The sequence below is a fragment of the Plectropomus leopardus genome, chromosome 8, assembly GCF_008729295.1.
Source record: "Plectropomus leopardus isolate mb chromosome 8, YSFRI_Pleo_2.0, whole genome shotgun sequence".
NCBI lineage: Eukaryota > Metazoa > Chordata > Actinopteri > Perciformes > Serranidae > Plectropomus > Plectropomus leopardus.
In genome coordinates, this window is record NC_056470.1 from 27,313,651 (window position 1) to 27,337,930 (window position 24,280).

At 37.5% G+C, this 24,280-nt stretch overlaps 2 protein-coding genes across 2 annotated transcripts; both read left to right on the forward strand.

Annotated features, from left to right (window-relative positions):
• The first annotated feature begins 264 nt into the window (after positions 1-264).
• Positions 265-8,338, forward strand: LOC121946477 (NEDD8-activating enzyme E1 catalytic subunit-like). The gene is made up of 18 exons (XM_042491046.1): positions 265-323; positions 425-463; positions 1,864-1,987; positions 2,131-2,211; positions 2,739-2,821; positions 3,179-3,259; positions 3,348-3,391; positions 3,471-3,535; positions 3,642-3,797; positions 5,404-5,506; positions 5,616-5,726; positions 5,851-5,904; positions 6,882-6,918; positions 7,003-7,084; positions 7,206-7,306; positions 7,864-7,927; positions 8,016-8,070; positions 8,177-8,338. Exons 1-18 carry the CDS (start codon positions 304-306, stop codon positions 8,263-8,265), a joined length of 1,389 nt encoding a protein of 462 aa, XP_042346980.1. The 5' UTR covers positions 265-303; the 3' UTR covers positions 8,266-8,338.
• A 1,576-nt stretch (positions 8,339-9,914) lies between these two features.
• On the forward strand, positions 9,915-23,225 carry LOC121946474 (chemokine-like protein TAFA-4). The gene is made up of 7 exons (XM_042491041.1): positions 9,915-9,939; positions 11,001-11,120; positions 13,430-13,585; positions 13,805-13,929; positions 15,394-15,401; positions 22,329-22,499; positions 23,201-23,225. The coding sequence occupies exons 1-7, from the start codon at positions 9,915-9,917 to the stop codon at positions 23,223-23,225; spliced, it is 630 nt and encodes a 209-aa protein (XP_042346975.1).
• Positions 23,226-24,280: the final 1,055 nt, after the last annotated feature.

Consider the following 24,280-nt stretch of genomic DNA (forward strand, 5'->3'; position numbering starts at 1 on the left):
TTGTGAATAAAAAAGTAAATAAATACATAAACAAACAGACTGTAGCAGTGTTCAGAGTGTGCCTTCTAATGTCTGATTTAAAGTTCTGTCATAATGTTTTCTAGATCACATTTATTTGTAATCTGATGCTACACTTAAACCTCATTGATAGCCAATTTTTATGGTCATTATAGAGTTCGGACTGAAGAGAAGAAGCAGGATATTAGTATATTTCCATGGGCATTTGGAGCTGCTGCGTGCAGGGTGCAGTTTTGACTCTCAGAAACACAGCAGGAACAATCGGGGACATGGGACCGTGAAAGTATGGCGGATGCCGAGGAGCCGTAAGTCTCAATGGACGAATAATATGATTTTATCGCAGTTAAACTCGCGTCTTTCGCCGTTAACCGACATGCTTGAACCCTGTTTTACTTTCCTCTTCCAGGGAGAAGAAAAGAAGGCGAATAGAGGACCTTACTGAGAAGTTAGTGACGAATGCTAAATAAAGGTCTCTGACTGGCAGCAGGTTTGCGTTGCACTGTGAGCAGCGACTGCTGGGCCAGGAGACATGAAAATACACATTTTAGCAAGGGACAGCCTTAATAACCAAGTTAGCTTTTTATAAAATACATGCACTTACGCAGTGTATCCATTCACAGTGTCACACATAATGCAGAAACCCTGCACTGCACCAAATCACGCAACCTGTCTGCAAAACATATCCCTGAATGTCCACAACGTTAAAGCTGAGAACCAATTCCATACTAAATACTCACCCTAAGAAGGATTTGAGTATGTAATTTTGTGTGTATAAACTCAAACAAGGCAGAATACATTCTTAAAAACACTTGAATCATGAATGTGAACAATGCACTGCACTGTGACGGAGCGTGTGTTGTATAAAACAGTGAAGTATATTGGTTTGGGGACTCTCGGTTTCTTAATATACTGTGAGGATTAGTGTATAGTACATACTGTATAGGATTGGAGTGTAGTAATGAATTGGGACACAGTATTACGTTTATGAGGATTTTTAGCCATCTTTGTTATAAATCTGGTTTTCTGATGAACATGCTGCAGTCCTATTTCTTAATTTACTGGTTTGGCTCTGACCCCACAGCAGGGTTCCTGTGGATCCCTAAAAGGTCTTAAAAGGCATTGGATCCATTCATCTTAAAATATAGCCTTAATTGATATAAAAATGTCTTTAATTAGTCTTTCAAAAGTCTTAGCAATGGACATATGAAGTATGATTATAAGGAATTGTTTTTCTGATATTGTATGGTGAAAGCTCAAAATTATGGATAACTGACAAAAAAAAGCCTCTTGCATCAGCATCATCAAAAAGTCATGCCACAATAAATATTTGGCAAAGTTCACCTGTATCTTAAGAAACCATTGTCAGTTCATAATTTTTTCCCCTTCAATTTTGGCTATTGTAAAATTGATCTTAAATTTCATTACAAGTGGCATTATAAAGGTCTTGAAAAGTCTTAAATCCCACTTTTTTTTTAAATTTTTTTAAAAGATGTAGGAATGCTGCTTAGTAGAGAATATTTCTACTGTGTCTTATAAGTTAATATCTGTGAGATGTTTGATTTTTAACTGAAGAGTTCCCCTCACAGTGATTTTCTTTTACTGCAGAATGATTGCAGGAAAGTAAAAAAAAAGTGTAGCCAATTAAAAAAAAACAAACAAATCCCGCAAAGGTAATCTTAATTTGGCCCCACAAATCCATCTCAGTTTGGGAAAAAAAACTATCCCATCAGTTAGTCAAAGACAGCTTGTGCAGTGTTAAGAAAAAAAACAGAAATTCACCATTTTCAGCTAAATAAAAAGAGTTGTAGTACAAATTCAGTGTATCGCGGTGCGTTGTGTGTCCAGAATGGCTGTAGATGGTGGACACAGGGACGGTGGTTGCGACTGGGATGGTCGGTGGAATCATGTGAGGAAGTTTTTGGAAAGACCGGGCCCGTTCACCCATCCTGACTTTGAGCCAAGCACAGAGGTGACTTTGAAATATTTTCGTTGAACAAAAGCACAGTTTTTTCATGTGTAAATCACTCTTGTAGCTCAACTCTGTCCGTTGGTAATGATTTTTTTCAAATCACACTCTATTCTTTACTTATTGCGGTGTTTCTTTCATCTCAGTCTCTACAGTTCTTGTTGGAAACATGCAAGATTCTGGTCATTGGTGCAGGAGGACTTGGATGTGAACTCCTCAAAAATCTGGTAGGAAATAGTTTTAAAGGAATATTTGACCCATTTCTATGTTATGTTAAATTTGTAAAGAAAACATTGTTTCTCTCACATGGTGAACGCTTATAGTTGAAATAATCAAATCCTGCAGTATAATCCAAGTCTCATTTTTCCAGTCGTATGCTAAGTACTTCCCAACACATGCATTTTCACTAAAACAATACACTATAGATCACTGTCGCTTTCGAGTGAAGCACCCTGAGTATGTCAGAGCATGCACGTGTGTATAAGCTCTTTTGAGCAGATGTCAAATGCACGTGTCTGCCCAGGCAAGCTATTGCTTTTTGTACTGATGTGTTTTAAATTGTAACATTTCAGATTTAAGTATTCTTTGTTCACTGTGGAGACACAGGAGAAAACGTTTTCTTCATGAATTCCAGTTAATGCGATGAGTAAATGATGAATTAATGTATTTACTTAAGTGTAGGCTAAACAAACACAAATTACCTTTGCCGTTTGCATGATTTGATAAGTTCTTACTGAATCTTTTTGTGCTGTAGGCCCTGTCAGGGTTTCGCCTTATTCATGTGGTTGACATGGACACGATCGATGTGTCCAATCTCAACAGGCAGTTTCTTTTCAGGTAAGTTTCACCTTTGTCCTTCTTCTTCCTTATAGTTTTAACAGAAGTTTTATATTTGATAAATACAGCTTGTGGTGAAAAACATGTAATTTTTTAATTTAAATTTGGGTATATTTGTCACAAAAAGTGGGAGATATTCATTTCCATTCATATAATATTTAATTGATTTATATACAACTTATGAAACAAGATAATAAGCTGTAATAATCTGATAGTGCTCATTTTAAAATACATGAGATATCATGTCATGTGTACCTGCAATAGAGTGACATGAATTTTCCATCAAGTGACTGTAGCACTGTAACAATATCAGTGTAATAAATCAGATTATATTCAGAATCTGTTATATGCATTTAGACCCAAAGATGTTGGACGACCAAAGGCAGAAGTGGCTGCAGACTTCATCAACAGTCGCATCCCTGGATGTAAAGTTGTCCCGTATCCTTTGAAGCAACCATTTTTTACAGTTAATACACTGTATAAAATATCTTGACAACAATTTTTGTTCCCTATCAACAACATACAGTCACTTTAAGAAGATCCAAGACTTTGATGAGTCTTTCTACAGACGTAAGTATTTTGTTTTTCAAGATTTATGCACCGGTGGAACTTACAGAGTAAGCAGTTTAAAATGATCATCTCTTTCCAGAGTTCCACATCATCGTCTGTGGACTCGACTCCATCATTGCCAGACGCTGGATGAACGGGATGCTGGTAGGAAAGAGAGATTTGACATTTTTGTTCACTTGATAAACCGTTTCATATTAGGAATGTATTTGTGCAATCTGTGGTGAGTTATGTTTGACTTTGCCTTCCCTAGATTTCCCTCCTGAGCTATGAAGACGGAGTCCTGGACCCCAGCTCCATCATCCCCCTCATTGATGGAGGAACGGAGGGCTTTAAAGGAAACGCTCGAGTCATTCTGCCCGGCATGACCGCATGCATCGACTGCACATTGGAGCTGTACCCTCCACAGGTCAGTTTTCAAAAGTTATTTTCTTGTAGTTTAACTTCAGAGTCATATACAGCAGTTCTTCTATTGTCAGTAGATGAATTATATGACAGAATGGCTAACCAACTTTTTACAAAAGCTTTTGCATTTGCTGTTCAACTTGTCTTTTGGTGGGAGAAATCATCTGTGGTGCACAGAAGGTGATGTTTCACATTTCCATCTGCACCAACAGCTGCTCGCTTGGGGGAAAAAAAAGGAAAAAAGATTTGGGTCATAAACATCAGCAATAATAGCTACCAGACCGAAACAGAAAAAGAAATGGTGCTAGAAAATTAGAGAAAAATGTGACACATGCAGGCAGACGAGTGAAAAACACGGGCTGTATTCACAAACACTCCCAGAAGACCTCAATTTCTAGCCAGGAGTCCGAGCTTAAGAGTTTCAGAAAAAAATGCCTCAACTCTGAGCAACAAAGGGGCAAAATCTTTTGTCTTATCTTATCTTAGGAGGAGTGTTTGATCCCGTTGCTTGGTATTATCAATAATTTAAAAGATGTGATTGGTTGTCCTTTTTGTGAGCCTGCAGTGTGTGGACACCCAGTGGAGATGAAGTAAACTGCATCACAATATGAGACTGAAAGGGACGTAATAGTGTGATTATTTGAGACAGATCCAAGTCATCACTGCTGCACTGCTGCCAAATATCTCAGTGTTGTGAACACTTTTATTTCTGGTGTTGGTTGGGAGATTGGAGCACATCTAATTCAATTTAATGTTTATTTAAAAGGGACATAGCACATTAATGAACACCAGAAAATCATTATTTTATCATAACCCTAACCCCTAGAGTACTGACTATTTTGCATTAAAAACGCACACAAAAAAGGAAACAATAAAAATGTAATTAAAGGTTGCATATGTAACTTTTTACATGTATTAATTGCTTTGCATGGCCAATAGGTGAAAATATTGGAACATAACTTAAAAATGGAGACTTTCCTAAACTTTCTATAACATATGCTGGAAACTGGACAGATTTCTATGTCAAGGATTCGGGACTAATTTTCCTGGTAAAACCAAAGGATTTGACGTTAGGCATGCTCCTAAGTGCCTTGCCTGTTCCCAGCTGATGGATTTATAAATAGCTCCGCTACTGAGCTAACAGTGTGCAACAGTAGCTCAGAAATGGCACACAATGGCACACACTATAACAAACAAACACTTTCTGCTGGGATGTGCGCCGGCGGATATCATGGATCTGTCGGTTCAAATAAAATATTGGAACATTACAGATAGTTATTCTGAAAATAATTTGAATATATTTTCCAGCGTTTTATCAACATGACGTCGGTCAGCCCTGTATGTCATATCGCTGTTTTGGCTGATGCCCGGGTGCTTGCTCGTGCCTACAGAGTGTGAGCACGAGCAACAGGAAAGAGACTGCAGTTTACTTCAAGGCCCCAGAAAGAGGTGTTAAAAATAAACTTAATTTAAAGAATTCAAGTATTCAACTCATTCATGAACACTTTCAAGCAGGTATTTTATTGTTTTGATAATAGAGGTGAATAGAAAAAGGGCTTATGTGCTCCTTTAAATGTGTTTATGCTTGACCTTAATGTTACGATCCGCAGATAAATTTCCCCATGTGCACAATTGCGTCAATGCCGAGGCTACCAGAGCACTGCATTGAATATGCCAGAATCTTACAATGGCCCAAAGAAAAGCCATTTGGAGGTAAGATAAAATATTCACTTTTTCTTTTACCTTCAACATAGCACTTAATCTTTAGCCTGTGTACATTATTACAATAAAGACTAACGACAAGGGTCTTTATCCCAACTAGATATGAGCTTAGACGGAGACAGTCCAGAACACATCCAGTGGGTGTTTGAAAGAGCCCAAGAAAGAGCTGCAGAGTTCAACATCACAGGAGTAACGTACAGACTCACTCAAGGTGAATTAAAGGAAAAAGCTTTTTTTTTTCTGATAACTTTCTCGTCATAACTGACAGCTCACAGGTTCTCAGTTATTTGTTGTAATGGGCTGGAATTAAACTGGTGACGGTTTTTGTGTCACAGGAGTTGTGAAGAGGATCATTCCTGCTGTGGCATCAACTAATGCTGTAATCGCCGGTATGACACTCTAAAGTTTTTGACGCAGTAGCTGTTTCTGTTGAGAATGGAGCCCCTTAGGGGACATAGGGGACGAAAAAGAAATACTTTTGCGTTCTCCTAAGAAACTTTAGTGATATCTCCCAAAACTCTAATTTTCCCGGAAATATTCAACTCGTATTCCCAGGTTGTGAAATACTGATGATTCATCATCCCCCTCCGCATCCGATACCGACGCACAAGGCAAACTTCGGAGCGCAAAACTTACCTTTTTTTCCCATTTTTTTCCTTACTCATGTCCCCTTGGGGCCTCCGTAGTTCAGAGATAATGACAAAGGAAATATTTGGCAACATTCATAGAATATCTTTGCTGAAATAGCGAAAGAAACAGATCCTTGTTGCTACTCCTGTCGAGCCAACTGTTTTTGCACAGCACATATCCAGTTTACGTGATGAAGGTAGCAGATTTACTAATTAAAAACTGTTGTAATTTTTTAAAATTGTGGGTCTTCAATTTGACGCGGTAGTAAACAAAAGCAGGATTCTTATATCTAGCTAACGATAATAGCAGATTTTATCAGCTATGGCTAGCGAGCTGTGTAATACTAAGTCCATGAGTTAGTTGAAACCTGTGTCTCCAGTTTAGGTTTTAATATTTCAGGTTGACTTTTTAAGAAGCAATAACCATGGAAAAGTTTTTTAAATTAGCACGTGACGGCTTCATACCTGATAGAAAGACAAAACATTAAATCATACAAGACTTCCTGACAAGTTAGTCGTCCATGTAGAATATAAAAATAAAAATAAAGAATAATCCATTTCCTAGTGTTTTGCCCTTGTGTTTTTATTTGAAAAGACAAAAAAGCTGACCCTGCTACTGCTCTTATTGTTCAATAATACATTTCTTTTTTGAGGGGGGATTTATTATTTATTGTTTGCTACTGAAACAAATATGAAATTCTTGTTACTAGATTTAATTTTGTCTTTGTTCTCTGTAGCTGCCTGTGCCACTGAAGTTTTTAAAATTGCTACAAGGTCAGGAGCAAAAACAATTCCTAATCTCTCATCCCGGTTGATTTGTCAAACGAACATTACTTAACAAGAAATTTTATTTTGCAGTGCGTATATTCCTTTAAATAATTACCTGGTCTTTAATGACGTGGATGGACTCTACACCTACACGTTTGAAGCTGAACGAAAGGTTTGTTGTACCTTAATTGTCAGTAACCACAATCACCAGTGAGCTGCTGGTCAGAACTATAATGTGCATTTCTTTGTACAGAGACTAACCAGTTTTATTTTGCATCATCTTTTATCGGCAGGAAAACTGTTCAGCCTGCAGCCAGGTACCTCAGGACCTCCAGTTTCCTCCATCTGCCAAATTACAGGAGGTTTTAGAGTACCTAACAGAAAACGCCTCTCTGTGAGTATTCCGAAAAAAACATTTAATGCTTCTTTTTATAACATTTATTTATCAATTTTATAGAGCAGTATAAGAACACAATGGACAAAAAAACAGCAACAGAAGAAAGTGAATGCACAAACAAACAACAGCAAATAAACAAGCACAATAAAAAAATCAAATCAAACAGGAAAAAAACAGGACATTGGTGGTTAAAAACAGACCAGAGAAAGAAAAAATACACATGAATTGCAGGTTATTGACATGTGATACATTGATACAGTTAACCTGTTAGACCATTAACCATTCAATTCAATTTTCTGATCAGATCAATAATTGGTTGCCAGATTTTCTGAAAGAGTTTGTCCCTGTTTGACATAGTGAAACTTATTTTCTCCAATTGTACAACATTTGCTGATTCCATCAGCCACATACTCCAACATTGGTAGGTTTTCAGATTTCCAAAATTGTAGCAGTAATTTTCTCACTAGCAGAAAGATGATCTGAGATTATTTTTAAAGCTTCCTTAGAAAAAAAAAACAATGATGAGTTTACAGTTGTATATAAATGATTTCCAGACAAATGAAGTCCCCAGCTATCACCACAACTCTGGAAGGCAAGAATAAGACGCTGTATTTGCAGGTAATATAGTCTTTGAGAATGCTGCATGGTGTCTGGTCACTTGCATTTCATCATAAACTAAAGTGCGATGACCACATTTTGATTCCAGTCTGTTAAATCCATTGAGGAACGAACCAGGCCAAACCTCTGCAAAACTTTGAAAGGTAACAAGATGCATCGATTTTATAATTCCCAGTCTGTCCAAAGTAAAGCAGCCACTGACTTTCATATTCATGTGTAATGTTTGGGGTTTTTTTTGGTCTGATGCAGAGCTGGGCTTGTCGGATGGACAGGAACTTGCTGTGGCTGACGTCACCACGCCCCAGACGGTTCTCTTCAAGCTCAATTTCACCGCCTGAACATTCATTACAACTCTCAGCACTGACGTCAGATTGACTGGATCTGAATGCTAACGGGGTCTTGCAAGGTTACTGGGATATTGCAGGAGCACATTTGATATAAAAATGTAAATAATATGAGTGAGGTCTCTCTCGTGAGATAGGATTGGATGTCATATGAACACGGAATCATTTAACAGCATTGGTTTTTTTTTTATTAGTAATGTTGTTTACTTCTTTGTGTACTTGTCATGTGCTGACTTATATTGTAGCGATTTCCCTGTCAATCAAATGAGAATAATGATGTGCACTGTGCTCTAATAAAGTTTTATTATCATGGTTGTAGAGGAAGCCTCTTTAAACAGGTTTTTGTCATGATCATCATCTTTACTTAAAAACATCTGAGCAGCTTCACTGGTTAACTTTGAATGTACTGAAAGAAACTGAATTACACAACTTAAATGCATTTTATGCCACAACCCCAGCAACACCTGGGGGGGCAGGCATTATGTTTTCGGGTTTCCTGTCCATCCGTCCCTCTGTTTGTCCGTCTGTCCGTTAAAAGGTCAAGGTCACAAAACATCATAGACGGCATTTGGCTTGTGGTGCTCAAATAAAAAAATAGTTTAAAAAAAACAACTCTCAAAATGTAACAGCAATGTCTCTTCCCAGAAATCATGACCCGGTTGCGTAAAATAACCCACAGACCCTGTTGCCAGCAGTTTCATGTAGGAACTATTTTCTCTCTACCGAACTACACCCACCAACTGCATCACTGCACAGACGCATCACTAATCATTCTTCATTCACTTTCTAAAATGTAGACCTATTTATTTTTTATAAATCAATGAGCAATTAAAAACATTTCTATTATTTTTATGAGTTATTGTTGTACTTTTCCAGTGAGCCTTAATTGAATATTTATAGCACAGTTTGATATTTTACTCTGAGTGGTGTGTTATGCCTCATTATTGAATTGCAAATATTAATTCATATTCTGGGAACCAATGAAGCAAATATAAATAAATAAATAAATAAACAGGCGTGAATCTCACTTCTGCTGCTTGGCAAAGTGACAGCATACGTGAAAAGTCTGTTTTCAGATATGAGCTTTAAAGAAAACACGTAAAATATCTCGTGAAAACAGCACTTGGCCCTCAGATGCAGTTTATATCCTCTATCCTCTGTGTGACAGGATGTCGATACTCACTTTAAGCTTCTTAGGGCGCTAATGAAAGTGGCCGCATATTGTCCAGGGGACAGATGGTTTCTGTCTTGATTAAGTTTTTAATTTTCCTGACGGGAAAAGCTGGCAGGCTTCGCTCGTCGGAGTGGTTCCGCTGTGTTCACAGACCAACATATCGCTCACATCACATCCTGCCTGAAAGCCATAGTAACTCCAGGTAGAGGAGCTCCTGTGTGAAACTGCAGGTTTTTCACTCAGACGAAGTGCTGACTGTTATCTCAGCTTGGGGCGTTATTTAGCAGCACGCGGGCGATCTCGCGACTTGTTTTTTTCTCGCTCGTTCTCTGGATGGAGGCAAGAAAACTTTGTGAAACTGGAGGATCATATCCGCTGCAAACTTTTGCATCCTTACTCATACGATCATTGCGTAAAGTATGCATGACGTCAACCCAGACACCGATGGAGGCTTCAGTGGAGGCTGTTCATGTGTATCAATAACCTGAGCAAAGGTGAGCGGGACAACATTCAAGATTGTCATTGCAATCACTGTCAAAAGTCTAACAAATTCAATACGTCTTTAATTTTACTTATCTAACTATTGCTTATTATGTAATGGCATGGTTTAATGTTAAGAAGAAGTCAGACTCACTTTTGTTAATGATGATGTTGCACAACACTGTAGCCTTTATATGTAGGCTATATGTGTGCGTAATAATAATAGCAAACTGACACAGTGTTTTGGCACAAATATACCAAATATGAATGTGCAGCATGTTTAAAACTTTCTTATTGTTGTTTTTGTTTAAATTTCTTTTGTAATTTATTGCCCTTTTCTTTCTCTTCTTTTGGATTTATGTATCATAATACTGTTATATAATTTCTTGAAATGTAAAAAAATAAATAAAATAGAAATCGTTTCACTATTAAGTCAAGTCATCTCCAGTTTTTAAATGCAGGTACACTATTATATTCTTTTTTAACTCTAAATTTGACTCAAAACAAGCAATTTAAAGATTTGGTCTAGGCAAACTTTAAATGACTTTTTTATTGACCAAATGTTTAATCAATAATAAAATTATTCATTAGATTAAGCCATAAACTTTATATATAAGGGATTAAGTGATGAATGAAAACACCTCAAGCAGTCTTCAGCAGTGATGTTTTACTTTCTGTCATTTTTTCTTGCATTAGTTATTGCTGTAATTTGACATAAAAGTCCTCGCCCCAGTTTTTTCTGTGACTCATGTGGAATACAACTTGTTTTGGAGCAAGAATTTAGCTTTTACAGCTGAAGGGATGATGTGAGTCAGAAATGAGTGCAAGGACCCACTCATCATCTGCAGCATCCAAAATCAAGCCTCTGATCTGCTTTTTTATTGGCATTTCTTTGATTTGCCTTGGCCTAAGTCAGTCATGTGAGATTGAACAAATAGATGCAATGATCTTATGAACCAAATATCAGGAGACATCAGAAGCTGTATTAATTTAGTTTCATGGTCACATGCTTAAGGGAGAGGTATTAACCTAATTCCTACTGATTAAGTTCACATGAACCTCTTTGTCTGTGTAGGCAAGATGAAGCTGAACATACTGGCTGGACCATTACACGGGGGCCTTCTGCTTCTCTGCGTCGTGGGCTTCTGCAGCCAGCTTGTGTCTGCAGGCAACCAAAGCTCCCGAGGACAGACAGGTAGGTGTTAGACCCAGCCAGACCAGTCACACCCCCTGAGGGACTTATTATAGCTCCTGGTCACCAGCCCAGTCACCGTGTAGAGAGTTTAGTTTAAGCAACAAGACACTGAAACTCATTTTGCTTCTCCTTAGAAAATTTAAGATGTCCTTTTTCATGCTTATTAGAAGCTGATGATCAGACAGATAATCCACAAGCAACAATGTCAAGGCTAAAATGAGATAAAATGGATTTAATTGGCCATGCACTTTGACTCTTGCTAGCTGACATGAATCTAATTACATCCAGCATAATGTTGCTGTTTATCACACACTGAACATTTAACCCCTGCAGTATCACATGAGAAGCAGAGGGGGGGACATTTGTTTCATACCATCAATGGTGGAAGAAGTATTAAAGGTCCTGTAAGTAGGATTTAGTGGCATCTAGTGGTGAGGTTGCAGAATGGAAACGTCTGCATGCTAAGCATGTAGGAGAACTACAGAGGCTGACGTGAAGCACAAATGATTCTGTGCAGAGTCAGTGTTTGGTTTTTCCATTCTGGGCTAAGAACAACACGGTGGACTCTGTGGCAGAAGACTCGCTCAGTATGTAGATATAAATGGCTCAAGGCAATTAAAACACAACGATTGCTTTTTTCAGGTGATTATAAACTAATGAAAACAAAGTTATGAAAATTATACACCCTTTAGATGACCCTAAATCCAAAACACTGGATCTTTAACATTCAGTTAAAATCCTTGATTTCAAATTCTACCTCTATGAAAGTACAGGTATCATCATGGCCTTTCAGAATCAAAATTAAAAGTACTAGTTCGGCCAAAAAACGGACATAATAGATTATGTTAGATTGTTAGAATGGATAAATCAATGCACGAGCAGCATATAAACTACTTCATACCTCTAGACTGTTTAAGTCAGCGGTTCTCAATTTAGGGGCCAGGTCTCCTGCTTCCAGGGACTGTGAGATGATCAAAGGGGTTGGAAGGGGAAAAAATCTTACCAAACATAATATTCAGTTGCTTAAGTGGTCACAAGCTTAAAAAGTTGGACACCACTGACTTAATCAATAATATACAGACTAGACTATCTAGTGTTTTTTTTTAAATAATTATTATTTGTGGCATAAAATCTTAGGTATCCTATGCAGGAATCGTTTGCTACTGTTTGTAAGCACTATATTTAGGCAAAGTGAAGGCCAATCTTTGCTTTCTATGTTTGGTGTTTCTCCACGTTATATTTGTGTGTTTTGTTGCTTCCTCTCAGATACATGCTGCTGATAGTCTGGTATCTGGTTGCTGTGTTTTTCTTAAGTTCTGACCTCATTTATGCACTGTGCCCAGAAACATCTTGAACACAGCAAACTAAGACGAAAATAAGAAAATATAGGCAGAGGGCAGAGTATCGGCAGATAAATACACCACCACACTCTTGTAATGGGTCATAAGTGATACTTCTTTTTGTTTTTCTCTTTTTTAATGGAACATTTTGCATAATATATCGCTGATCTGTAAAAAGTACGATTTCAACTGAAGCGGAAGTATGAAGTAGCTTTAAATAGAGGTATAGCGTAAAGTAATGTGCAGGTACATTAAGTCCAGCACTTGAGAAAATGTACACTTCGCTAGTACGACAACAGAACTTCTAAAGAGGTTTTCTTTGATTGTAGTCCAATTTTAAGCCCAACTCTAATCATTAATTAACCTTTCAGTCCTGCAGGTATTGTTCGCCATGCAGCCAGACACCTCTGCTCTAGATTATCAAATGCGCGTATGTTTTTTCCTTCATGGTTTTACCTTTGCTTTGTTGCACCCGTTCAACTGGCAATTTGGTTTAAGTGTGTCAGCATGAATCATCAGCAGTGTAATAATCATCTGAAGCAGCATTCAGTTGTTTTTTTCCGAATAAATGACGCAGAAGCAGGTGCGGGACAGAAATTTCTGTTCGTGCTGTTAATTCAGCTCATTTCTCTTCATTCAGGCAATCTGAAACATTCAATTAGGAAGCTGAAGATGCCGATTGTAGCAAATATGTTTTGACACTTGAATGTGTTTTTGTTTGAGTGAGGCGTGAGTGCTGATGCTTTTCATCCACTTGGTGGTGCTGCAGCTTTGGAAACATCAAAATGACAGTTGAAGTATTTTATGACTTTGCTTATATGATCTCATCTGAATGAGTGTAGCAAAAAGGCTTCTATATTTATTTTTTATTTAACATCTTATAAAACAAATAATTCATTAACTTTGACTATAACAGTGCCATCTGTCTCAAGCTGCCTCTACTTACATGTACTAAATTCTTTTCCTCAGGGTCATCGCAGGAGAGGACAGGGACTTGTGAAGTGGTTGCTGCTCACCGTTGCTGCAACAAGAACAAGATCGAGGAACGCTCTCAAACAGTCAAGTGCTCCTGCTTCCCAGGACAGGTGGCGGGGACAACAAGAGCTCTGCCCTCTTGTGTTGAAGGTAAAATTACCCTTCTACCTCTCTTAACCTGAAATATTCTGACATGACATGAATGTATTATTTATCAGGTATTCAGTTTCACCAGAGTTCACTGATACTGCGGCTGTCAAGGACCAGAGAGTGTGATATCTGATTGAGATGTTTTTATCCAAACAAGTCTTCTTTTAAAAGTCCTTTCGTCTAAAAAGTGACCTTCAGCTGTGGTGTGTTTTTCTCCAGCCTCCATTGTTCGTCAGAAGTGGTGGTGTAAAATGGAGCCATGTCTGGAGGGGGAAGAGTGCCGCGTTCTCCCTGACCTCACGGGTTGGTCATGCATCTCAGGGAACAAAGTAAAGACCACAAAGGTAAGGCCTGCATTAGTGTGTGAGTTACAGTGGCATCTGCACTGTAAGAAAAACATAAAATGGCTTTAGTTTAAGGCATGGTATTTATAGATGCTTAAATGCAGCCATACAGTAAATCTCCTTCATTTTTATTGCATTACTCGTATGCAAAACAGGGGCCGACAGACTTGTGAATGCTCATCATAAAGCTTTATTTTAGTAAGCTCTCCTTTGATGCTGAAAGATTCCACAATCAGGCGTAATCACTGCTCCCATTGGCCGTATCAAGCCTCTTGCTCCCCGGCAAGCACAGTTGGCTCAGAAAACCTAATTCTATAATCTGGTGAATGATGGGGCCAAGAGGACAAACATGAAATAAGCTGTAAACTAATACCGAACAGTAAAAACCATGTAATTAAATCTGACGGCCAGAGGAAACCCCACTGTGTTCAGAAATGCACTCATAAGTTGCCTTTTTGTTCAACCATTTTATGTGAGCGGTTCAGGGGGAAACATTTTACAGTGAAACAGGGGCATGTTAACACTGGCAGCATGCAGCTGGTGATCAAAAGATACCCAGTGGTCATGTGGGCCATCAGATTATAGGACTGAAATATAGAATAACTGGTGGAAGAAGTACTCAGAGCTGCTATTTAAGTAAAAGTAGTAATACCACAGTGTTAAAATACAGTTTTAAGTAAAAGTCATTCAAAATGTTTTTTTTTCCAGCCATGTTTTTGTGTCTAGGTAACTTAATGGTTCTTTGAGGCAGCGGCAATGGACTATATAGTGCCTTTATGGAAGGTTTCAGTGGGTTTCTAGTTGTCATTGGAATATCTGCTAATATGAGCGGCCATCTTGGTACCTGTTTTCACAAATTTCTTGGGGGGCCCTGAACATTTGCTTGGTTCGCTCCTCCTGACGGGGTGCCTCTGTGAACCTTTACCCTAATTTCCTATGTTTTTTGTGTTGGAAACTAATGGGATAGACGATTTTTTAAATATGTGTAATATTGAGTGAGACTGTTGCAGATGGCATCTGCAAAACTCTCTCTAATGTAATGTTAAGAGACCTTTCTGCACTGTCAATTAACGTCCACTAAAAGTACACAACAACACAAAAACATGGAAAAATAAAGTCCATGCTGAAAAATACTGACGTTAACCTTAGTAAAAACACATAATTATCTGCATCATAATATACTTAAAGTACTACACTACAAGAAAAAGTACTAATCATGCAGAATTTCCCATTTCAGAATAAATTAGAGGATTTTAATAATTGATGCATTAATGTGTACATCATTTTAATGTTGCCTCTGGTAGATGCAAGGCTAATTACTTTACATACTGAATATAATTACATTTTTATCACATCGCTCAGGTTTATCTTGTTTGAAACATATTGAAATAATTGTGATGAAATTAACAAAACCAGAGTTGGAAAATTTTCTACCCTTATTTCTTACTATCTTGTTGTTTTCAGGTGGCACGGTAGCAAGGCGACAAAGTAGAAGAAACTCCATCTAATCAGTACAAGCCTGTCCTGCCCTGCTGCGGTCACCTTAACTAACACTGGACTCTGAGGACAGTGAACGCCCCGTCAGATAGAGCAAAGAACAATATAGATTTAATTAGATATCTCCTGGCTGAGCTTTAAACTGCAGGAACTCATTATTTTAATTTCCCTGTGCTTGAACACAATTTTAGTTGGGGTTAATCCCATGGAGTGGACAATCTATTAGCGACTGACTTAAGATAAAACGACGCAGCGCCCCTTTCCCAGTCCAAACAGGCAGCTGCTGCAAAAGTCTGTATCATTGTTCCAGTGCTTGATATGCTGGGCACATTGTGATGCACTCAATCAAAGTTTGGATGGGCCTGCTGGCAGACACTTAAGGAGAGATTTTGTGGATTTTCAGGAGGCAGAATGTGAATCCAGTCGGTTGCTTGTGACTCTCTCTGCCGATCAAAGCAGAAACCACAAATACTGAGAAATTTATGATTATGTAGCATTTGTAAACAATGCTGTCCCGTAGACTTACTTGGAGCTTTGTAAAGAGGTCAGATCCCCGTGGACTACGCCTTACCACAAAGAGGCACTCTTCCAAACACACCTGCACACACACACAAACACACACACACATACACAGGCTGCTTTTGGACTCCACTGGTTGGACAGGCCACCACCTGCAAGGCTGTGATGGCATGCACACAAGCATGAAGCTCTGATGCAAAACAAGGACTGTTTGAAATGCTAATCATGGGGAGAAAGGGAGAGAGAAGAGAAGAGGAGCTTCTTCACTGCTGAGAGTATTTACATCATGCTTTTGTTTGTCTCTCTAAACTGAGTACTCCTGTGGAGGGAACTCCGCTTATAGTAATGATGGGAAACATTGGAGGTTCTCTGCCTTGAAGCAAATTGTAGCCACTAACAGAACTGAATATTTACTGTTATTACCACTTCATCGGTTGTCCTCTTTTTATGAATAATATTCCTTCTGGACCCACCCTGATTGCTTCTCTTTTATCTCTTGAGTTCAGTGAGATGCTTTGCATTTTACCTTTGCAATGAAGAGACATTTTATAATAACACTTATACGGCGACTGCAAATCATCCCATCCGAAGCTTCAGACTTGTACGAATGCCACATGCTGTGCCAGTTGAAAGCAGCTGAATTCTAAGCAGTTTGCTCAACATTTACTTAATGCAATTATGCATTTTGGTTGTCTCAGTGGTGACAAGATTCTTCACTGAGCTGTCACGCAGTCCGAGGCACTTTAGGCATGGCTTTGCTTTGTAAACACTGAAGTTTTGATCACTTTTTAATGTTAGTGGGGCTGTGAATGTCATCAAAATCATATAATTTTAATATTAATGATAATATTGACACTGAATTTGTTGAATCATTTAGAACAGTGATTCTTATGTGGTGGGTCACAATCCAAAAGTGGTCCTGGTCCATTCTGAATGCTACCACAAGTGACTCGTGACCATGTCAAGTTTATGGAAAACTCATTTTATTTCAAAGTACAATAAGTTTACAGTACATAGCTTGCATTTTGAAGTGTGGTTTCCTGCTGTAGAGTGAGAAAGGGTTTTTTTTCTTCGAGAAGACCCTTCCCAAAGCTACAAATATTTTTCCTTGAGCCTCCCTGTGTGACTCGAGGAAAATGCATTAAATGTTCGTTCCACAGGATGTGTTCAACCTGGACCGTCAGAAATTTGAAAATTCAACAATAATTTGTATTTTCACAGTCTCTGGCTGTGATAAATGGTGCTATTTTGGTGATTTTTATTTTGGCGAGCCAAAAGGTTTGGAAGAAATGTTTTCTTTGAAAATAACCAAAAATGTTAAAAGATAGAAAAATCAACAAAAGCAAGACAAGAGACAATAAATAAATAAATAAATAAATAAACGGCAAAAGTTTTTAAAAATCACTAAAAATTTTGAAGTAAAAAAAAAGAAGCAAAAAAACAAAAACAAAAATAAAAAATCTGGACCCAGTGCCTGGACCAGGTGGGAACCACTAATTTAGAAAACTCCTCCCTGAATAAGTGATGTCGATGAAAGAGTAATACACCTTTGCTGATGAATGAAGTTTTTTTGTTTCTGTGTTTTAGCAGATCCACTGAAAGCTTATTGCATAAAAAAAAATGTTTCTGGTCATGGGCTTTGTAAACTTCGTAAGCATCTTTGTGTTTGTATTGTTGCCTGCTGACAATAGTATTATTAACACAACCTGAGGAGATCAGCCATATACAGAGTTGGAAAATGTTCATCCAACATACTGTTAACAGAAGACCTTGGGTGTATTTGATTTGAAAGCTGACTTTATAATGTAATGCTACACAAAGGGGGGATTGCAGCAATGGAAACTCCACACAATGTGCAATCCACTCGAACAATGCTCTAAATTACTGTATGGCATCAAAATGACCTTAGATTTCAATCAGCACGTCTCTGGCACAATATAATATTGACAAAATTACAGCTTTTGTATTGTATTGTACTGTGTTTAAGGTTTTGTGCATAAACCACAACTATTCAGTATTATTTCAGAACATTTGGACCTTATGGATTAGTCAACACGTATCTCCACCTTTTAATTGGTTTTTATATTGTCAGATGATGTTTAAAGATTTTTTTAAGCAAAAAGTGTAATCAGTTATAATTTGTTGCTTTTCTTTGTCTTATGTGTTAAAGCAACATCTTTAGGTTTTGGAACATTGGTCAGAATATGCAAACTAAATATATTTAGACCAAATCATTAATCAAGAAGAGTGACAGGCAGATGAAGCGCAAATGAATAGCCAGAAAAAAATGTTCCTATTGTATGTTTCTGCAAACCACAGATATGATATATATTTTTACATGTTACATGTTATTTTATAGCAGGTTTGTTGCCACTTTACATTTCTTAACAATGATGTGGTGAAGGTCTGGTTAGATTTAGGCTCAAAATCAACTTGGTTATGGTTAAAAAAAAAGATTGCGTTTTGGCTTAAAGGTCCAGCGTGTAGCATTTAGGGAGACATATTGACAGAAATGGTATTTAATCTTATCAGTATATTTTCTTAAGTGTATAATCACCAAAAAAAAAACAACCAGGTTTGTCACTGTAGGAATTGCCATGATATGTCAGCAAATACACTCAAGTGTGACAAAAACAGGTGGATACATTGGGAAGTGTTGCCAAAAAAATCCAACTGGTGTTGGTTTTTTGTCGGCTTCAAAAAGTGGTCTGCAGCTTGGCAGGCATTTCACTAAGGTGTCACCGTCCCCTCCACCTCCCAGTGACAAAGACAGCTTATATATATTACGTCAATTTATGAATTCTGATATGATACATATAAAACATGCAAATGTAACATATTCATGGCGTGCAGAAACGTACAGTGCCAACATTTTCTTTTTGGCGACTGGCTGTTAACGGTAATGAAAATAGTCATTACTTGTTTTTCATATTTTGTGTTTTTAGTTGCTCAGTTTTGGAACTGAAACTTCTCTTGAATATAAAATCTTGTTAATAATGTATACAGCAACTCTGGGAATAAACCAAGAAATACAAGAGTTAGATTTTATATATTCCTGCAAGTTAAACTCAGGAGCTGGATGGGCTGCTCTAGAAGTCCAACGCTAGTCTTATCTCCCATTCCTGCTCATTGAACCATTCCCCATCTTGTATTTATGTGTTCGTATTGTACAGAAATGCAACGCTCATTGAAGTTAAAGGTCCCAAGATTCCCTGAGTGTTCTTAAAATCGGAGTAGATCTGGACGAGAAAGCTTGGGAAAGATCAGGAACTCGTGGAGCTACATTTTCTCAGCGACTCTACAGAAGCTGCAGAAACGATGAATCCACTGGGAATTGAACTGAATAAGTTGATGTGAATTCCATATTATTACCATCCTCACACTCTCTTCTGTGTTTATTTTTTCATGAGTGTATTGAGACATAATTTTTTTATTCCTGTGTACTGTGCACAGTGTATATTGTAGTGTCATGTTTGTATATTGTTTGTAACCTTTATGGGCATTTGCTCAAAGAAGAGATTTTGTTTTTCAAATTCTCAACAAGAACTAACTTTTTATAATAAAAGTTTGAAATAAGCTAAAAAACGTTCACACCCCAGTGGGGTTTATGTCAACGTCGACAGCATGCGTCCTCATATTTGTGCCTATATTCCTAAAATACCAGCAGCACTCACAACTTTCTTTTTTTCTGATTCATTTTCAAAGGAGCTGGTGTGACATTCATTAGGTGACTTGCAGATGTGTCTTAGATTCACACACACAGGTTCCTACAAAGGTTTAGGAACTCTTTCCACGCTTCTTGATTACCTTTTTATCTTTAAAATAACCTTAAAGCCAGTCAAAAGAGCTTTATCTCCGTTAGTCTGAAGAAATTGAGTGGAAACCCTCTGAGCACCTGTCATCATGCGTGGCTTTAAAAACAAAAATCACATCCTAAATTCAAAATGAAAGCAGCCAAAATAAGGTAATTAAGGTAGGAGTTATGGGATCCTCGCTCTTAGCTCGAGCATGTTGAGAAAAACTGCCTTACACAGGAGGTGACAACAGATGAACAGAAGATTAAATACACTTTTCTCCATTTCATCCACAAAATGAGACAGAAATAACCTCAATTTAGAGACGTTATTTACAAAAGTGTGGACATTTCTTTAGATTTGAGTCTCATACTTCAAACCGGAGTCAGTTTTCTGGCAGCTTATTTGATCTCAGTTTGCAGGTGATATGTGGCAGAGGGCCCTCCCTCTCTTGTGGCCGTCTGTTGGGGACAGTAGTTCATGTTCGCTAATAGAAAATAAACTGTCCTGGGGCACATGAAAAACATAATGGAAACGCTGTTCTATTCCCCTTTAACAACTTTTTCCTCATACAGTGTTGACACTTGTAATAAAAAATGTAAACACAATTCTCCTTGTCTCTCTCTCTTTGTGTATATACTGCGAGTGTGTGTGTGTGTGAACTAAATTAGCCTTTTACTGCAGGCAGCTATATAGGCGACTCAGAGCAATAGACTGAAAGTAGTTTGGTCATGGCTGAGAGGTTTCATCTATTTGCTTTGTCATTATGCATACATATTATCTGGAATGGAGATTTTTTTTGCTTAATTAAAACAGAGAGCTGAACAGTTACACTTTACCAAACAAACATTAATTGGATGATATTAATGTTATCAGCTGCGTGTGATGGATTCATATGTATTCATGCCTCATGGCTGCATGTTACATTAATGAAACAGACAGTGTTTTGCACGCCAACAAGGAGGAGAGAAACAAAACTACACAAAGAATCATTCTATATCTTGCTGAATGTGCAAGTTGATTGTTTAAAAGTTTTTCTTTAATTTCTGAAAAAAAGGTGTAATGGATCTCACACTGCAATTAACCTCCTTGTACAGGTGATAATAAGGTTTCATTCAACTGACTTCTGTGTGAATCATTTCAGTTTTTTTCTTCAAACTGGTGATATGTTGAGAAAAGAAGACATTATGCTTTCGTTTAATAAAAATCTAATGGTAGAAGATTAAACTGAATGGCTTGTAAAGATCAGAGCAGCCAAACTAAAGTCACTCTGTCCAACGTTTAAACATCAACACTGAGTCAGTTAAACTTAAAAAAGAATTTGTTAAAATCATTTGAATAAATATTTAAATCTAGACAAGGCAGGACAGATATGACATTTTTAAAAATATATACATTTGCTTTCTTGTCGAGAGTCAGATGTCACACAGTCATCGAAGTGGTATAAATCTCCTCGTCTTACTCTCAGCAAGAAAGTGCGTGTTTCCTAAAATGTCAAATTATTTTTTTAAAGATTAGGACAAGGAGTCATCAAAGAAAATTATTATGTTATAATGTATTTTTTCCAGATGGATGAACCCCTCGCTGTTCTAGGGCTTCACGTCATCTCAAGGAGTTTTTTTTATTGCATTCATCAGGGGTAACATTTACTCTTACCGATGTAACATTTTTTTGTACTTGTACTTTTTTGAGTTTAGTAGTAGAGTAGGGGAGAATGGGGTTGATTGTCACATTAATTAAATCTTGCTCCTGGTGCTGTTAAAAAAATATTGGTACTGAAATTTTCAGATTTGGGTTCAGAGGTCACCTACAGGGTAATTTCAGGAGTAAGATACTTGGCATTGAGGGGAGAGGATTTATTACGAAACAATTGTAATCCTTAAAAAATAAGAAGGGAGAGCTATAATTGCGTTTTTTTTCCCCTTAGGTAGACTTCAGCGTGTGGTTATTAGCTTAGACAGCATTTGGGGATTCTTGTTTCACATTTTCTTTTGGGGTTGGTTGTCACATGTTTTGTCAACAAGTTGTTGCATTTCACTGAAAAATCAATCAGTTTCAATGAAATTTAACTTATTAAATTAATTCTTAAAAAAATGCTTTCATTAATATAACAACAATTGACCCCGCAATGGAGTACACAAAACATATTCAGCAGTCCATTTTATTTTGAACAGCATAAGCTGATAAAGAGTAAGGTTATTTTATTAATATCTAACATTTCAGGCGTCCATTGCACATTGAATGGGAATTAAAGTAAAAAATGTGACAACCAGCACTGTATTCCCCTGCCTTTATTCACTAATAGTAGATAGACCTTGATTGTAGGTTGTGGTAATTAGCATTATTGTACCTCCCCATAGTTCAAAAAAGGGGGTTAATAGTTGCATTTATCTTATTAATTCAGCAGAAATATAATGCACCTCCCGGGCAGAATTCTAAGTGACCCAAATCAAACACACCCACGATTTGACGTCACCACCAGGTGCATCCGCGTGGCTAACTGCTACTTGCTACGCTTCCACTGAGGAGCTGCTACCTTCACTGAGGAGTTTGAGGCCTTTCTGCTGTTTGAGATGTTTCTGAGTTCAGCTCAACATGTCTGGAAACGTTGTTGAGAGGGCCAGAGACGCTGGGACTATTTTGGGATCGGAGCGTACTAGTTACATTTTGCTTCGAAGATGAGCGAGCAGAGAAGCTGAACCTGGACCAGATTGTGGAGGACTTCAGCATGCAGGAGGCTCGCAGCGCGCCTTCAGACAGGTGAGTACATTAACAAAGTCTTTGGCCTACTGGCTGCATGGGCGTGTTTTCGCCGTAATGTGTGTGAGTATGGCTAGAGTCGCTGTGAAGTTTGTGTTGTTGACACATCTCTGTGTTGTCTGGTGATGTTTTCTTTTGCTGTTGAATCTATGAGAAGTCTTGTGAAGTCTTTTTTGTGAAATTGTCTTGAGTTTTATCCTAATTTCTGGAAGGCGGTTGTGTATTTGTAATTGATTATGGCTTTTATGCACAGGCTGCAAAGTGCAGTCTGCAGAGATGGAAGTTATTGTTGTCGGTTTGGACATACAGGCTGTTGTTGCTGATGTTGTTCCACCAGTGTGTACTGTGACATTTTATGCAATTGATTTTGTAGCCTGAAGGTGTTCTTGAATTTGACTGTAGTGTCATGTATCATTATCAACATTTTGTCTTTACCCTGAGTGCATTTTTACACAAGAACTTTTGCTTTTACTTGAGTGATTTCATTTTTAAAAAAGCAATAGTACTTTCACTATAATGCTGTGTTTCTCTCTCTCTTTATGCATTTTCACATTATTTAAAGGTTAAGGGTTTCGCAAAATACTGGTATTGACCATATTTGTAATATATAAAATAAAATATTGATGTCATTTTAATAATACACTTAGGATAACACAGTTTAAATAATTCAGCACCTTTTAAATCATTACTGTTTCTTTCAGTTCTCGCTTCGTCTCCTTCACCTAACTTCATCTGGCTGCTTTTCCATAATCCATTAAGTGTAATTACTCTATTAGTACAATTTTACAGACTCTCACCCTCTCCACCACCCTACATTTGTATTTAGGGTTAAATTAATTTGCCAAAATAGACAAAACACAGAATAAACACAGGATGAATGTGACTGATAGCATAAAAAAAAAAAAAAAAAAAAAAAAAAAAAAAAAAAAAAAAATAAGAACATATAATAGCTTCTATTATATAGAATTCTATAGATGTCACAATAATATAATTATTGTGAACTGTTTTGGCCACGATAATTGTGTAGTGAAAATCTGATATTGTACCAGCTCTATTAACAGTTGTATATCTTTGCAGTATTGTCAGGGTATGTGGGAACTTCCCTCTATGTTCTATCCTCAAGTGAATCAGGAATCTGTAAAAATGGCATCTCTAAAATTGCTATAAAAAGAAACCATCACTGCATAACATGTAAATGTCAGGTTTACAATACTGGCAGTAGTGTAGCTGACAGTACCGAGACATTTTCTTCTACAGTCTCTTAAGAGCATATTGACAGTTTTCAGTTTGCCAGGGTGTCTTGGTTTATGGAGATGTCAGTGCCTCTAGGTAGTCAGACATAAAAAAAAGTAGGTACTCTTATAGCATTTGTCCCAGGTTAACAGTTTCAACAGAGTAACACATTTCTCACTTGCTTTTTTCTTTGAGATAAAGGAAATGTATTTTATCACATGTTTAACAAAGCTTGATGAAGTCGAGTAGGTAAGGAAACAAGGAACAATATTACATCTCATTGATGTGTTGAAGTCAAAAAAGATGCTGATGTGTGAATGTGTTCAATTATAGTTAAGAAATTATGCGTTGATACAGCCTCAAGTTACCTTACACACCAAGCCACTCTCACCCCGTGGGGTAAAACATAACATCACTTTGAAAATACATGCAATGCGCACGCTGGAGTAAGCCACTCCAATAATACCTATGGAGACCTTTCTTTTATGCACACGGCTGTTTCAACCTTGCTCACATGTCTTTAAAAGGCTGCGATTTTACCTGGAAAT